Source organism: Vitis riparia, chromosome 5 (assembly GCF_004353265.1).
Source record: "Vitis riparia cultivar Riparia Gloire de Montpellier isolate 1030 chromosome 5, EGFV_Vit.rip_1.0, whole genome shotgun sequence".
Classification (NCBI taxonomy): domain Eukaryota; kingdom Viridiplantae; phylum Streptophyta; class Magnoliopsida; order Vitales; family Vitaceae; genus Vitis; species Vitis riparia.
Window position 1 is genome coordinate 15,535,437 of NC_048435.1, and position 17,172 is coordinate 15,552,608.

Consider the following 17,172-nt stretch of genomic DNA (forward strand, 5'->3'; position numbering starts at 1 on the left):
AAGTAAGTCTTGAGTTGGCACATGGTCAAGCACTTCAACGGCACTTGCTTATTAAATATAAAATAACTAAATAGTAATCAACCCAACATACAAAGTAAAGTGTAGTGTTTTAACTTTTAAGAAAACGACTTTTAATTGTGATAAAAAATAAAAATAAAAATCAACTATTAGGAAAATGACTTGAGCAATTGGTAAATTACAATTTCAGAAGTATTGTGAGTTTCAAAAATAACAAAAGAGAATAAGAAAGGAAAAAGCTTTGTAAAGAAATCCTAAAAGAAAATTAACTCTTACTTGTTTGATGCATAATTCGGGGTGGTAATATGATACTATGGAAAAAAATTCTATCGAAATTTTGGCAATTTATTGTGATTTTTTCAAGGGGAAAATTGGCTCCTTTGCCAACTATGATATGTGTCCTTATTATTTGTAATTGCATGTGCTATATTTAAGTAAGACTTTGATATATCTATATACATATAAATACTAAATAAAACTATAACATAATATTGTGAAATATTTATGCACAAAATTAAGTATTAAAATATAATTTTAATAAAGAAAATAGTTTTAATTATCTTATTTTAATTCTGATTTGCCTAATTTTTAAAAATATAAAACCATCATTATGATAATATTTTTAATACATTATATATAAAAGTATGAAGTCTTTGTAGACCCTTTTTTTTTTCTTCCTATAATGCCCTCTTAAATACCAAACTTAATTTCCATCCATAGACATAAAAATCACAAGCAATTCAACATGTACCAAATTTGATATAATAAATAAAAACATCTAACCATTTAAAATCCTATGTGGCAAAACTACCAAACAAAATCCAAGCACACTTGATCTAACAAAAAAAAACAACAAAAGTCTAGACAAATAAAGATTTTTTTCTAATATGGATTCTTAAATTCATCCATTATTTCTATAAATATCATTATCAATTTACCCAATCTCTTCAAGGAAGTTTAGACCTCTATGATAGGAAGAGACATATAAATACAACATCTTCGTTGTATCTCATAGGATTGTAGGACTATATAAGCATCTATATGGTTAAGAGGAGTTTATACCCTTCTCATTTCCATGTAGACACAACATTTTTATTGTATCTCATAGGATTGTGAGAATAAATAGACAAACATTCCTTATGAGACCAACAACCTCTTACATCGGGGTCGAGGATAGACTCTGATACCATTTGTAATGACTTACATGTACATATTATTCACTCTACACCAAAGATATTCTTATGATTTTAAAATGCGTTTATATGGTTAATAGAAGTTTATACTTATATAATGTGAAAAACTTTTTCTCTTATCTAATTTGAGGTATCACAAAAAGGATCCTTAAAGTTAATGATATAGGCATCAAATTCTGATATATGTGGTTGAACGAAAAAACTTTTCCTCTAACCCTATCTTATTGATGACATCAAGTAAGTCTTGAGTTGGCACATGGTCAAGCACTTCAATGGCACTTGCTTGTTAAATATAAAATAACTAAATAGTAATCAACCCAACATACAAAGTAAAGTGTAGTGTTTTAACTTTTAAGAGAACGACATATAATTGCGCTGAAAAAAAAAATCAACTATTAGGAAAATGACTTGAGCAGTTGGTAAATTACAATTTCAAAAGTGTTGTGAGTTTCAAAAATAACATTTAAGTTTTTTCTAAACTAGATTGTTAAATATGTTCAAAATTTTAACAATTTTCAATATTTCAATATAAAAATCAACATTTAATTAAATAAATTATTATTTATTTATACCCTTCATTTTTTTGGTCAAAGAGAATAAGAGAATAAGAAAGGAAAAGGCTTTGTAAAGAAATTGTAAAAGAAAATTATTTGAAGATATAATAGGTAATTTAAAATAAAAGGTCTTGATTCTTGAAAAATTACTTTTGAAAAGCTATATTCTACCTACTTCTCAAAACTATTGCTAAAGTGGCTCCAATTATTTGAGAATAACTTTTTTCTTGCTCACCAAACAAACTCTTTGTGCAAAATTCTAGTAAAAGTGATTCCCAAGGGCTTAAAATCAACCCCAAAAGAGGCCCACTAGAAGATTTAAGCACCAATTCCAAAGACTGACATCCTTGAGGACTCGTCTTCTTTGGTTAAAGATTGAAAATGTGTATCATTTCAAATTGATGAGAAGGTTGAGACAATGGTTGACTAAGTCGGTCTCAAGGTCTAGCATGCTAATTTTGAGATAGCTATGACAATTTTCAGTTTCATCCCGCTAGTTATTGATTTCGGTTTGTGTCTTCTAGATACCGTTAATCATGTTATAAAGTAAATCATGGTCACTATGCATTTCTTCTTCTTTGTCCAGCTCTACCACTCCTAGTTTCATATTTGAGATTCTGTAACAAGTATCCTTGGATGATGCTTCCTAGTCATCCTCTTCTTCGTAGTAACCTCGTACAGAATCACGCAGGTTGATAGGTTATATAAATCTACAAACTTCTTTGAACCTTTTTCCTAATTTTAAAATTCAACATGTCTTGTGTTAGATTTGTACTCACAAATTTTACGAAGTATTGTAAAAATATATAAAATCATAAAAAAAAATAATGCAAACAAAAATTTTATTAAAATTATTAAATTATGGGGTAATATTCTTTTACAAAAGAATATTTTTATTTGATTTTTCCATCTTGATCACAATTTGAAAGATGATAAAAAAGTTTTATTTGTTGAAAGACAAAAAATACGTGTGTAGTTTTTCTACTATTTCTCATACTTGTGAGGAGATTTTGTGAAACCTCATTTCCCATGTGAAGTCGTTTTCATCAATCCAAAAAAGTCTTCTATGGAATGAAGTCTCCCTTATATATAGGTAAAATTAGGAAATTAAATTTTGAAATTCCCTAAAATTCAGTTGCTTGATTTTAGTAACTTGTCTTCTCCATTAAAAAAATTTATCAACAAGATAATATTTATTTATTATTTATTCTCTTTTAACTTTGAATATTTATTTCCTATAAGAATTTGTCAACTATTTATTTTTTTAATTCTCCTTTGACTTCAATTGAAAGATTTAATTTTATTTAAAAGATTAAATTTTATAATCTTTCAAATTTGGTCGTATGTCATCTTTTAAAATATACCATGTCTCAAACGTGTGTAATACCTATCACTTGTTGATCCCAAATTTTATCGAATTGGGTAGCTACATTTTTTTTAACATCGATTTAGTGATAATTTATTTCACTAAAAATTTTGATGTTTACAAGTTTAACAAATTTACTCTTAGCATATAACATGTAATCTACATCCATTCGAACCTGTTATCTCTTGTTTGAGTTTTGGCAAATTCATTAAAAAAAAAAATTCTAATTTATCTTTGTAAAATTGTTATAAAATTGCTCTTCTATTTCCCACTAAGTGTGCAGTTTGAAGATAAATATAAATACCATGAAAAAGAATTAACTTTATGTAATTATTACAACCTAACTCTACACATTGTATGATAAACCGCCTAACATGTTTGAGTGTTGAAAATGTGCCATCTCTACACATAGTTTTTGCATATTGATGTCAGTCTCATGCCCTAAGATTAAACACCTTTTTGTTCAACTCTCACTACCCCTAATTTTTTCACCAACCTCTTAAGTATCTTCCCTATTTAGCCTGTTCTATTGGTTGCCCTTTGTGGTGACTCCAAAAATTATCCTATCAGCTCCTCTTTCTCCATTTTTCCTTTGACTGCTTGGGTATATATAAAAAATGTGTTCCCTCTTGGAAACATTCTTGGCACAAGGATAATGAGAATACCAATCCATGTAAAGCATGTAAGAGTTTAGTTGAACCTAGATTCTATTGCTTGACCTATGCTAGCTTAAGGTAGGTTGATTGTAGCCTTAATTGGCTGGGTATGTTATGAGGCTCAACCTTGGCCATTGAATTCCAAATTTAACTAAATTAGGTGAAAGTGGGATGGGTTTGTGTTGAGTGATTAATGACTTAGGATTCTTGTAAGGAGATGGAAAGGAATTGATAGAGATAAACGTATTGGACAAATGTAAAAACAAATGCTAAATAATGGATAAATTACATAAGATAAGATGTGTGTTTGAGTTTGTGATTAGGTGAATTATAAAACAATTTTCTCCTCTGATTTGGATAGAGTGATATTATTCCTTATTTATTATTTAGACATTACTTTTTTATTATGCCTTATTTGCTTTTTTTTTTTTATTAGCTAATTTCTTTTATTCGAAGATTTTCCTTGCACCTCAAATTTTTACCTTGTTTTTTTCTTTGATTAATTTTGATTTATAAATCTACTTGCTTTCCTTATCCAAGCTTCAATGAGGTGTTTTGTTCTCCTATTTTGATGGCCCTCGTCATTCATCTTCTTTTGTACATGATTTTGGTTAACAACTACAGCTTTTTAACTATTTACATTATTGATAACATTATGGCTATAACTTTTGGTGTATCAAATAGTGATTTTGCATACGAAGGATATAAGAAAAAGTATAGAATTTGTTAAGAGGGGAACGATGAAGAATATAAAAGCCGGATTTTGCACATGAATGACATAAAAGAACAACTTATAAAAAAATAGTTTAAGGGGAATTATATTTGCATCCACCCAATTTCTCTCCGTATTCACTTTAATAGTGATTTTTCAGTAGGAAAAATACACAACAATCTCTCTCCTTAATGCTTAACATACTAAGGTTAAAAATTTGCACAATGTTTGACCTAACGGGTCTAGACCCTTCCTTAGTGTCCATTATACTAAACTCAAATATTTGCATGGTGTCTACCTTTTAGGTGCAGATAACATGAAATGAATCTTTTTTTCCTCATTTCTCTTGCCATTTTTTGTTTATTATGATTTAACATTTTTAAACAATTTCTTAACTTTTCCTAATTATTTTTCAACTATTTTCACAAGTTTTTTTTCTTTTTTTTTGGTCAAAATTCATTTAAAAATAATACTAAAAGATATTTGCTCTTCGAGTTTCTTGTTAAATAGAAAAGGGTTAAGAAAAAAAGGGAGGAAAGTAGATGAGTGTGCAGAATAAGAAAAGTATTTTAGATATATAACAAATTTATGGATAAATGTATTAATAAGATTAATATATTAAACTGAATGCGTACATAAAATTAATATAAAAATAAATTTTGATGGGTGTAAATATAATTTCTATATTCAAAATAATAATTTACAAATTTGTTTCTATGCAAATTTTTTTTTTTAAAGACCTTTAAAATGTTATTGTAATAAGCATTTGGAAAGCGTGCGTGAATAGTATATATTTTTACTTTTTAGTCGGTTATACATGGAGGACTATGCCAGGATGCACCCAAACTGGAAAAGAAGCAACCAAAGGAGAAATTGCAAGGCTCGGCTCAAGGGACTGTCTCTATTGGTGGACAGTCCCAATCCAAAATCAAGCGGCAGTTGCTTACGTGCCTGCGGTGGGCCACACACCCATACTTCCTCTTGTACTCCACCCCTACCCACTACCGTTTATCTCTACACTCATATTTCGTCTCGTTCTTCGCCATAAAAATTCTCTCCTCTCCCGGAAAATGTTTCCCGGCAGACCTTTGTTTGCTGCACTTCTGTGTTTTTCTTTGATAATTCAGCTGGGCGTGTCGTTCGCGCCTTTCAATGTGAGCTACGATCACAGAGCTCTCCTCATCGATGGCAAGCGGCGGATGCTTATTTCCGCCGGTATTCATTACCCTCGGGCCACTCCCGAGGTACCCACACCACCACTTTTGGTTTTCTTGGGTCTTTTTGATTGCTGAGAAAATTTTTTAGGATACAAAGTGTTGAATCATTGCTTTTTTTATTTTTTATTTTTTTTATTTGATAAAAATTTTGAACCACATTCCCCCTTTTGATTTCCCTCTTTTGCTTGGGCACAGTTTGGTTGCCGAGAAAACTTGGGAAACAAAACTTTAGATTCTTGCTGTTTTTTCTTTACTTCATTTGATTGAAATTTTAGTACACTCCTCCTGAGGTGTCCCGATCACCCTTTGGCTGTTCGGCAATGGCTTTCCTCTATTTTGATTTCCTTCTTGTGGTTGACTTGTGCCTTGGTGGCTGCAGAAAAAAAATTTAGGATACAAAGTTTATAGTCTTTGTTTTATTCTGTTTGATTAAAATTTAAGATACAGAACAACCAAAAATCTGGAACTGGATTTGTCTTCTTGTCAACAAAACCCCTTAAAAGATGGAAAATTTGATTTCCATTATTCAGGGCCTGGGAAATGAAAAGACCTTTATTCAACTGAATTTAGTACAATTGATTTGGATAAAATTTAAATTTCATATCCTTTTCTTTTTCTATTATGAGATATATGCGAGAAGGATTGTTTCTCCATGTTTGTTTACCTTATCAGGGATTAATTTTGATAGGCTATTGTTTGGTTCTGAAGCGTTGTGTTTGTTTTGATTCACCATGTAAAAGATATTTAACTCATTTTATTTTGATTTAGAGAATTATTAAGTGTTTATGAATCGATTATAAACTTGTGACTATATAGTGGAAGGATTTTGCCAGAATGCTTTCTGTTGTTTATAAACTGCTATTCCTTTTTGTTTTTAAGAAAATCTGGACAAGGAAAACTTGGTTAAGATCTAGAAATTCAAACCATAATTTGAAGAAATTCAAATGGGTAGGTTGTTTAAATCTGGGAACTCAGATGAATCTTGGATTCGGACGAGAAAAACTATTGTGTGAGCTTTAGCACTGAAGCTTCTGGTTTTGTGATTTCTGTTTTGTAGTTTTTATCTTCATTTCATTTTTAAACTCATTCTCATTAAACAAATTTGTTTCCAGCCTTGATATTTCTTATTTTAAAGATAAAAAAAAATAAAAATGCATTGAAATGCCCCTAGACAGGCTGTCTTTTTTTCTTTTTGTTTTTTTGTTAGCAGTTGCTTCGTTTCAAGAGATACTCGAATAATTTCTTTATGATAGGGGTTTTCATTGCCATGGAAATGGTATTGGAAATTCCATATGTTTTCCATGTCATTGAAACAATTTCATTTGCGAATTTTTCGTCATCCAATGAGCATACTTTTTAGGATTGCAGTTTTCCTCAAATGACTGTATTTATTCTTTAGGTTTTTAAAAGTACTCCTTTGTGGTAAATTTCATGAATTCATTGGTTGTTTATTTCTTATTTTAGTTCTTTTATTTATTTATTTTTAGCTGGCATTCAGAGCAAATATATTAAAAGAGATCCAAAAAAAAGGGCTGCACCCTATGTACATAGCAAGTATTTGTGAAAAACCAAACAAAAAACCCAACATGTAACAACCAAGAACAAGAACAAGAACAAAAAAAGAAAAAAAAAGACACCCACAGCTACCTGCAACTAAGACCATCTAAGAAGTCAAGCATCAATGAAATTCCCAAATCTAGCGAAGCGTTTGTCCATTCCAAGAGGGCTCTAATGGGGTTCTCTTTTGATCTCTGATATGAGAGCTTTTCACCATTAAAGATTCAATAATTATGCTTTTTCCAAATGTACTAGAACAAATACATAGGAGCTATTTGTCAAACATGGTGTCTCTTCTTATCCAATCTCTTAAACTTTCATTTAGAAAGCAAATTTCTAATAAGCTCTAGAAATGCTTGTTTCAAACCAAAGATTGCTTAGAGAAACATCCATAACTCCTTTCTTCTCTCACAACGAATCAAGCCTCTTTCAAACCAAAAATTGCTAAGAGAAACATCCATAACCCCTTTGTCTTCTCACAACGAATCAAGATACGGTCAATAGACTCTTCGCTCTTTTTGTAAAGACCACATCTATTAATCATCAACTACCCTCTCTTCATTAACATATCAATAGTTAAAATCTTCCCCAAACTGCTTCCCAGGTTGAAAAACAAGATCTCATAGGTGCATGGGAACCTCAAATTTCCTTAATGGGAACCTCACTCTAGATTCAGTGGACAAAGAACTGTAGTATGACTTTACATTGAAAAAACCCTTCCTACCCTCTTTCAAACCATGATATCTTCTCCTACGTGACCTATCAAAAGAAATCTTCTCTTACATTTTGCACTTTTTCTGTATATATAAGTTCCAAAAATTAGGAGACCCCCTCCATTTCCTAATCCTAGAAGGGTCTTTTAAATTGCATCAGTCACTCACCTTCATTGTCTCTCCTTTCCCATAGGTCTGCAACTGTGGCAGTTTGATAAGAAGCTAAACTAAACAGCAGAGGAAAAGCTTCCTTTAGACTGATCTCCCCCATCCAGCTATCTCTCCAAAATTTTGTTCTTCTACCATTTTTAATCTATATGATTATCCTATGGCTGAAATCCTCCTAATCTTTTCTAATGTCTTTCCATATACTTGTACCTAAAGGCTCCTTCACCTCACAAGAAATCCACTCTCCCTTCCATTTCCCTGAATTTCCCTTTAATGATCTTCCTCCATAAGCTCTCTTGCTCAAGAGCCAACCTTTGCTACCATTTGCCAAGTAAGGCTTGATTGAGAACCTTCAATCTTCTAATACCCAAACCTCTTAACTTTTTTTCTTTGCAAACCTTAGGCTTGCTTACTAAGTGCATCTTGTTGCATTCTCATAGATTTCCCCACAAAAAATCTCTTTGAATCTTTTCTAATTTGTTTATCACCTTCTTAGAAATAGCAAAGAGGGACATAGAGTAGATTGGTAAACTTGAAAGGGTACTCTTGATAAGAACTAATCTACCTCCCTTAGACAAATATTGCTTCTTCCAAGAGGTTAATCTCCTATTGAATCTTTACTCAATAGCATTCCACATAATAGAAGACTTATGAGGCTCCCAAGGGTAGATCGAGATAAGAAGTGAGAAACTGCCTAACCTTGCACTTAAGTAAAGAAGCCAAACCATCCACATTCCCTACTAGATGAGCTTACTCTTTTGAAGGTTAATTTTCAAACTTGACATGACCTCAAAGTCAATAACAATCCACCTCCAATATCTTAGTCGATCCAAATTAGTCTCACAAAAAAGAAAAGTATCATATGCTAATAGTAGGTGGGGGACTTGGAAACCTTTTTCCCATCTGCTTCTACTTTGAAACCATGAATAAACCCTCCCTACTTAGCTCTTGAGATTAGGTTGCTCAGAGCTTTCATAACTAATACAAAAAGATAAGGTGAGAGAGGGTTACTCTACCATAAACCTCTTCCAATCTGGAAGAACTTTGAAAGGAAACCATCAACTAACACTAACATCCTTATAGAAGAGGCACAAAATTGAATCCAATTTCTCAATTTCACACTAAAGCCCGTTTTTTCCATCAATGAAACGAGAAAGTTCCAACCCACATGCTTGTAAGCCTTTTCTACATCCAATTTGCAAACTAAACTTACCTTAAAGCTTCTCTTCATGGAATCAACTACCTCATTTGCTTACTTCCCGCAAAGGCATTTTCAAAATCTGACGCCACCTTCTCAACCACCCTCTTTAGCCTATTCACTAGCTCTTTAGCAAGAAGTTTATAGATATTACCCACCATGTTGATTGGCTTAAAATACTTAATGTCATCCGCCCCTCCCTTCTTAGGAACAAGAGCTAGAAAAGTGACATTGAGATTGTGCCTAAAAACCTCCTTTGGATGAAAATTCTTGAAAAACAACATCACCTCCTTACCCACTATAGGCCAACAAAATTTCCAAAAGGCCTTAGAAGAATCATTTGACCTTGGCTCTTTGTCCCCATCCATCTCAGAGAGAGCAAATAACACCTCCTTTTATAAGGAAGGAGACGAAGACCCATCTTCAAAATAAGCAATGTAAAGCCCATGTTACTCTCCGAACCACCATAAGAAGGCTTCTTTGAGCTAGGACTAAAACACCTTGCCATTGGTCTCCTCTTTGTTAAAGGATAGACCATATTGAGAAATTGATAAAATCTCTCCCAACACCTCTTTGACCGTCATAGTGAGACCATGTTGTTTCTCAACGAAGGTTCATCCCTTTTAAATCTTGGTGGCCCATTTTCACCATTTTCACCTTCCTTTTGGAAATGACCCATTTTGATTTAGGCCCCTCCATATATAGCCCACTAGCTAGCTTCTAGCTCAAATCCATATGCCTAACCCTTTTCCCTGAGCCCAAACTCCCTTCACTTAACCTAAGCCTAGCCAAGTTGGCCCTTACCATCCTATCCTTTAGCCCAAGCTCTCTAGCCTAAGAGTTCTATTTAATTAGCCGAAGATTTAGCCTGATAATCCCACCCTTTCTAGCTTCCTTATTCAAACCTATGATATCAAAAAGGTTAAAACTGTTGGAAAATAAGAAATCTTCTTTTTTACTCATGGAAAAAATATGTGTATATATGTATATATATACAACTTTCAAACTTGTACAATAAATGTAAACCAAATAAGATAGTTGACCTACTCCTAAAATTCTTTCTACAAATCCTCTAAATTACAATTTTCCTAATTTATATGGTCAACCAATTGAAATATGCACAACATCAGGAATAAATCAAATAAACTACATGAAATTAAGAACATTTATTTGATATTTAAACTTTTAATGAATTCATATATCGACTTAAATAAAGTGTAAGATGCTTATTACTATCTATAATTCAAAGCATTTTATTAGTTATATTATCTGCAATGACTAAAACTAAATATAAATCTAATTAATGTGAATAAATTTAAAATTTTCAAATGGTGGAAGAGAATATACCATGAATTTTTTTTCAAATGGTGGAAGTGACAATACATCTCTAAGGGTGGGAGAATTACCTTGATTCGAAGCATGCTGTTGAGTTTGCCTATTTACTTCATGTCTATCCTTCACTTACCAAGGTCAGTGAGATTGAGGCTGGAGCAGATTTAGAGGGATTTTCCATGGGGTGGTGGGGCTCTTGAGGGAAAACCTCATTTGGTAAGGTGAGTGACTGTTTGTTCAGATAAAAAAAGGGGGTTTAGTGGTTAAGAGTCTTACTATTTTCAATAAGGCTCTCCTTGGCAAATGAAACCGATGTTTTGTAAAGGAGAGAGAGGCTTTTTGGAATCAAGTAATAAGGGGGAAGTATGGGGAGGATCAAGGTGGCTGGTGTTCTTGCGAAGTAAGAGGGGGATATGGTGTGGGGTTGTGGAAAGCAATTAGGAAGCTTTGGCACCTCATTCACAGTAGGCTCTCCTTTGTGGTGGGTAATGGGCAGAGGGTGAGTTTTTGGAGGGATAAGTGGTGTGGCGACACACCTTTGTGTGTTTCCTTCCCCTTTTTTATTTGCCTTAGTTGTTTTCAAAGAGGCTTGGGTGAAGGATGTTTGGAATGTCTCAAAAGGTTGGGGGAGCTGGAGTCCTCGTTTTATTAGACCTTTCAATGATTGGGAGGTGGATGAGGTGGAGAGGCTTTTGTTATGGCTGGGTGGGAAGAGAGTGAATTTGGTTGAGGAGGATAGGGTGCTATGGCCGCCAACGAAGAGTGGTAAATTCTATATAAAGTCTCTTTATAAAGCCTTAGGGCCGGAATCTTCAGTTTACTTCCCAATGAAGATCATTTGGAATTCTTGTGCGCAGCAAAAAATAAGCTTCTTTGCTTTGGAGGCCTTGTGGGGAAAAGTTTTAACTTTGGACCAAATTTAGAAGAGGGGTTGGGCTTAGCTAATAGGTGTTTTCTTTGTCATTCAAATGAGGAATCCATGGATCACTTACTTCTTCATTGTGTAAAGACAAGGGCTTTGTGGGAGATGTTCTTTTCTCTTTTTAGAGTTTTGTGGGTGGTCCTTTCTTCAGTTAGGGAAACCCTCTTGAGTTGGAATGGGTCTTTCGTGGGTAAGAAATGTAAGAAAGTTTGGAGAACAGGTCCCTTCTGCATTTTTTGGACAGTTTGGAAGGCAAGAAACATACACACCTTTGAAGATGACGTGTTGTCGATCCAAAGGCTAAAAGGTTCCTTTGTGTACTTATTATGGTTGGAGACTAACTTGTTTATAAAAGATGGTCCTTCGACGTTAATAGATTTCATCGATTGGGTGGGTTCTTCTTGAGGGAGGGGTTGTCTATTGTATATCCTTTTGGATAGTTTTTTGTTTCAACTGTTAAGGGGGTGAGTGTATCTTTCTTGTATTTATTGGGCCGCTTTTTTAGCGCCTCTTTTTAATACAATTTCTTTTCTTATAAAAAAAATATATACCATGTAAAAATTATTTATTACTTATTATTGTCTATAGTTCAAAGTATTTTATTAGTTATATTTTTTTTTTTGATTGGAAACGCCACAAAGATATATTAATATAAAAAGAAGTACAAGAAGAAGGATGAGAAATCCTCCCACCAAAGACAACTAAAATACAGGAAAAAACACAAAAACAAACAAACTCCCACTAAAAACCAATCCCTATGGAGAACACACCGCTATCCAATCCAACTGAATCACATTAAGGGGAGTCCCCTTAAATGCCTTGGAACAGAAAGCCCAAAGGGAAGCAAGGAAAACTATAGAGTCCCAAAGGGACTCTGAATTCCTTGCTTTATCCTCGAAAATCCTTGCGTTTCTTTCCCACCACACAACCCGAATTAGAGCTATGCTCGCAGCTTGCCACAAGACTACCCCTCTCTTAGAATTACCGAAGCCTTGAAATTTGATGGACATCATGTCATATATGCTCCTTGGAGAAACCCAATCCATCTTAACTAACTGAAATAACCTGTGCCACAACCCAATCGTCAAGGAACAATGAAGAAAAAGGTGATCTGCTGATTCCCCGTGCTTCATGCACAGGATACAAATATCAGGACTAAGGGCTTTGTAGGGTCTTCTCACTTGCAACATGTCATTAGTATTCACCTTCTTGTGCGCCACTAACCAGACAAATGACTTCACTTTGAAAGGAACTTGAGACTTCCACACAAACTTTGAAGGAAAGTTCTGAGGAGATCCAGAAGATTGAGATAATGCTAGAAAAAAGGATTTGACTGAAAAAAGCCCTGAAGAGGATAATGGCCATGATCTAGCATCTGGGATCGAAGGAGAGAGATACAAATCATCAAGAGAGCGCATGAGGCCTTCTAAGTCCTCAATCTCAGAATCTAACAGGTTACGGCGGAAATTCAAATTCCACAAGAAAGGCCGAGATGGACCGAGAACTGAAGAAATAGAAATGTTTTTATCCACAACTACTCTAAATAGTCTTGGATATTGGGTTCCCAAAGGTTGGTCCCCCCGCCACAAATCTTCCCAGAACCGAATTCTTTCCCCATTTCCTACCACAAACCGAGTAATCAAAGAAAACCCCTGAAAGACTTGAGCAATAGCCTTCCAAGGACAGCGATGTGACCATCTGACTAGAGTGTTAGCATCCCAACCATTAGAGTGTGCACCATAAATGCTTAAAATGACCTGATGCCAAAGAGCTGAACCCTCTCTAGGGTACCTCCATAACCATTTCCCTAGAAGAGCGAGATTCCTCCAAGAAATATTCCCCAAACCCAAACCCCCTATTGTCTTCGGTTTGCACACCACATCCCACCTCACTAAATGATCCCTTTTGCCTTCCCCAACCCCTGACCATAAGAAATCCCTCTGCAACCTCTCGATTTTTGCAGCCATTGAAGCGGGAATTTTGAATAAGGAAAGGAAGTAACTTGGCAACTGGGTAAGACAAGATTGGATGAGAGTTATCCTCCCCCCGAAGGATAAGTAGGCCTTTTGCCACCCATCTAATCTACTTGAGATTCTCTCAATCACTGGATCCCAAAAGCCGCGCGCCTTAGGGTTCCCGCCCAAAGGGAGACCCAGATAAAGAATAGGCCATCCAGACACCTTACAATCAAGCATCTCAGCCAATCTTGAAAGATGAACCTGATCAAGATTGATGCCATAAATACTACTCTTGTTAAGATTGACCTTGAGCCCAGAAATGTGCCCAAACACTAACAAAAGACTCTTCAGAGTCTGCAGCTCTTCCTCCCTAGAGTTAGAAAAGAATATGGTGTCATCAGCAAATTGCAAATGGGACACCCTAGTTCTATTCCTACCCACCCTGAAACCCTCCATCAAATTTCTTTCCTCAGCTCTCATAAGCATCCTGCTCAATACATCTGCGACTAAAGTAAACAAAAAAGGGGATAAAGGGTCGCCTTGTCTCAATCCTCTTGATGCCTTAACCCACCCTTTAGCACTACCATTCACCAAGATTGCATAAGATACCGAAGATAAACATCCACTCATCCATTTCCTCCATCTAGGACTGAACCCCTTCTTTTCTAACACGTGATCCAAAAAATCCCACTTCACGTGATCGTATGCCTTTTCGAAGTCTATTTTGAATACGATACCTTCCTCCCTTGACCTTCTTCTCTCATCCACTATCTCATTCGCTATAAGAACCGCGTCCAATATTTGTCTCCCTTGAACAAAAGCGCCTTGAGTATAGTGGATGGTCTCATGTAAAACCCCTCTTAGACGCCCTGAGAGCACTTTGGCTATTATCTTGTAGAGACTAGTAATCAAACTAATGGGTCTAAAGTCTGATATTCTCTTTGACAAGCTCTTTTTGGGTATTAGAACAATGAAAGAGGCATTAGTGCTTTGATTGATAATTCCACTCCTATGAAATTCAGCGAACACTCTCACCAAATCCTCCTTAATCACATCCCAACACTCTTGGAATACGGCAATAGTAAAGCCATCTGGCCCCGGAGCCTTGTCCCTATCCAACTGAAAAATGGCCTTATAAATCTCTTCTTCAGTGAAAGGGGAGTCTAACCTTAGCGCACTCTCATTCGAAATAGGGGACCAATCTAATCCTTCAACACCCCAAGACTCTCCTGTAGGATTTGTGTAAAGCTTTTCAAAGTACTGTAAGATCTCCTCTGTGATACTCTCGGCATTCTTCAGCACTAAGCCCCTCTCATCCTCCAACTCCTTAATGTATTTCCTATTCCGCCTGCCATTAGCCACTTTATGATAAAACTTAGAATTGCAATCCCCTTCCTTGACCCATTTCACTTTGGCTTTTTGTCTCCAATGAATTTCCTCCCTCAATATTAATTCCTCTAGCTCCCCTTTTCTTGAGGCTCTTTGGCTTAACAAATCAGGATTGAGACCCCCTTCCTGCTCAATGGCATCAAAGTTAGCTAAATCATTGAGAATACTTTTTTCTTTTCTTTAAGCTCTCCAAAAGAAAACTTATTCCACTCCTTCAATTTAGCTTTAACATATTGAAGTCTCCTCATGAACTTATGACCTTCCCATCCGTTTCCTTGAAACCCACTCCACCAATCTTTAAAGTTCTCCTTGAATTTAGAATGTTGTAACCACATATTCTCAAACCTAAAAGGTGTTGGCCCCCACATAAACGGGTTGGTATCCATAACAATTGGCCAGTGATCCGATGTCCTTCTGATTAAGGCTTCTTGAAGGCCTTGGGGGAAGAGCATCCCCCACTCATTTGAGAAGAGAAAACGGTCCAATCTCTTACACACGGGAGACTCTTGCATATTCGACCAAGTGAATGAAGCATTCCGAAGAGGCGGGTTAAGCAACTCACATTCTCTAATAAAACTATCAAAGTCCCTCATGCTTGGAGTTAAGCTAGAACCCCCCATTTTTTCTGAGCTTCTCCTAATGACATTAAAATCACCGCCCACACACCATAGCGGGTAAGTTAATCCATATATGTCAAAAAGTTCCACCCAAAAATCCTTCCTAAGTGAGGGACTATTTGGACCATAAACAGCAGAAATCCAAAGAGGTCCACAATCGTCCAAAGAGAACTTGACTGAGACCGAGAAAGATCCTATTACCACCTCCTCTCTACACAGCTTTTTTGAATCCCAGATGATCAAAATCCCACCTGATGCCCCAGACGCCGGAAGAGCGACCCAATCCTTATTTCTGATCGTCCAGACACTTCCCACAAAATTTCTGTCACACTTCTCCTTCTTTGTTTCCTGAATCATCACAACATCCGGATTCTCTGACCTAAGAAAATCTTTGACCATCCTACGCTTATTCCTTGAACCCAAACCCCTCACGTTCCAGCTAATGATTTTCATGGGAAAACACGAAGACCCTAACCTTCCGAGCCAAAACCAACAAGTCTCAATAACCTATGGGGCCTCTATTCTTCCTCCTAGAATACACCTTAATGTCAAGAGAGCATAATACCTCTCGCACTTTGGCCATTTTCCCGGGGGACAGGCCATCAATAAGGAAATCCGAATCCTCCTTATGCGACCTGACAATAGATTCCTTAGGGGTACAGCAGTCGGTCATCTGGTTAGATAAAGCACACTGGTTCTCCACCTCAACACGGTCAGGGATGACACCAGATTTTAAACAGTCAACACCACCTTTTTATTTTATTAGTTATATTCACTTCAATGGTTAAGACTAAACATAAATCCAATTAATATGAATAAATTTAAAATTTTCAAGTGATGGAAGGGATTATCCCATGGAAAAATTATTTAATAAAATATAAAATACAAAATAATAAAAACTTAATTTTATTAAAAAAACAATAAGGATAGAATAAAAAGGAACAATAAGTAAGGATATTTAGTATATTTTATAAATATTTTATTTTCTTTTTAATTTTATTTAACTTAATAAAAGTAAAGGTTAATTTCACTCATTTGGATTAAATATACTACGCTCCTTAGGGTTTGCATTAAATACACTTGGCCATTATTAACTTGAAATTTATTTAAATAACTCCTTTCTTTTGATTTAAAATGAAAGTAAGTAAAATTAACAAATGAATGGGATATAGTGACTAAGTATATTCAACCCAAATCTAAAAGAAGGTGAGTGGAATTAACTCTATAAAGTAATTTTTTTTTTTTTGTTAATTTTGTTTAAATTTATAACATTATTTTTGTGTAATTTTTTTTTTTGTGGCATTTAAATATAATTATTTTTTATATATAAAAATTCAAAATAAAATTTATATTTTTATAGGGGTTCATTTTAATTTTTTAAAATCTCTAATCATATGTAAGGTTTTTTTTTTTTGGGAATTTGATGAGGGATAATAAAAAGTTATAGAACAATTTTGAGATTTTGTTAATTTATTGATGGATAATAAGTTACATGACACATTTGAGACATGTAAAACAGATGAAAAAGTGATATTATGAGTGATTGGAACATTGGCTTTACCACTAATGGGAGTCAAAGATCCATTAGCAATCTCTACTTTT

The 17,172-nt window shown here is 34.7% G+C and overlaps 1 protein-coding gene across 1 annotated transcript in view; it reads left to right on the forward strand.

Moving 5' to 3' along the window:
* Nucleotides 1-5,347: 5,347 nt before the first annotated feature.
* LOC117913849 (beta-galactosidase 9) overlaps nt 5,348-17,172 on the forward strand; it is a 153,201-nt gene continuing 141,376 nt past the window's right edge. Inside the window, exon 1 of the mRNA XM_034828923.1 lies at nt 5,348-5,743. Coding sequence (XP_034684814.1) covers nt 5,570-5,743 — 174 coding nt within the window. The 5' untranslated portion in view covers nt 5,348-5,569. The remainder of the gene's footprint in view (nt 5,744-17,172) is intronic.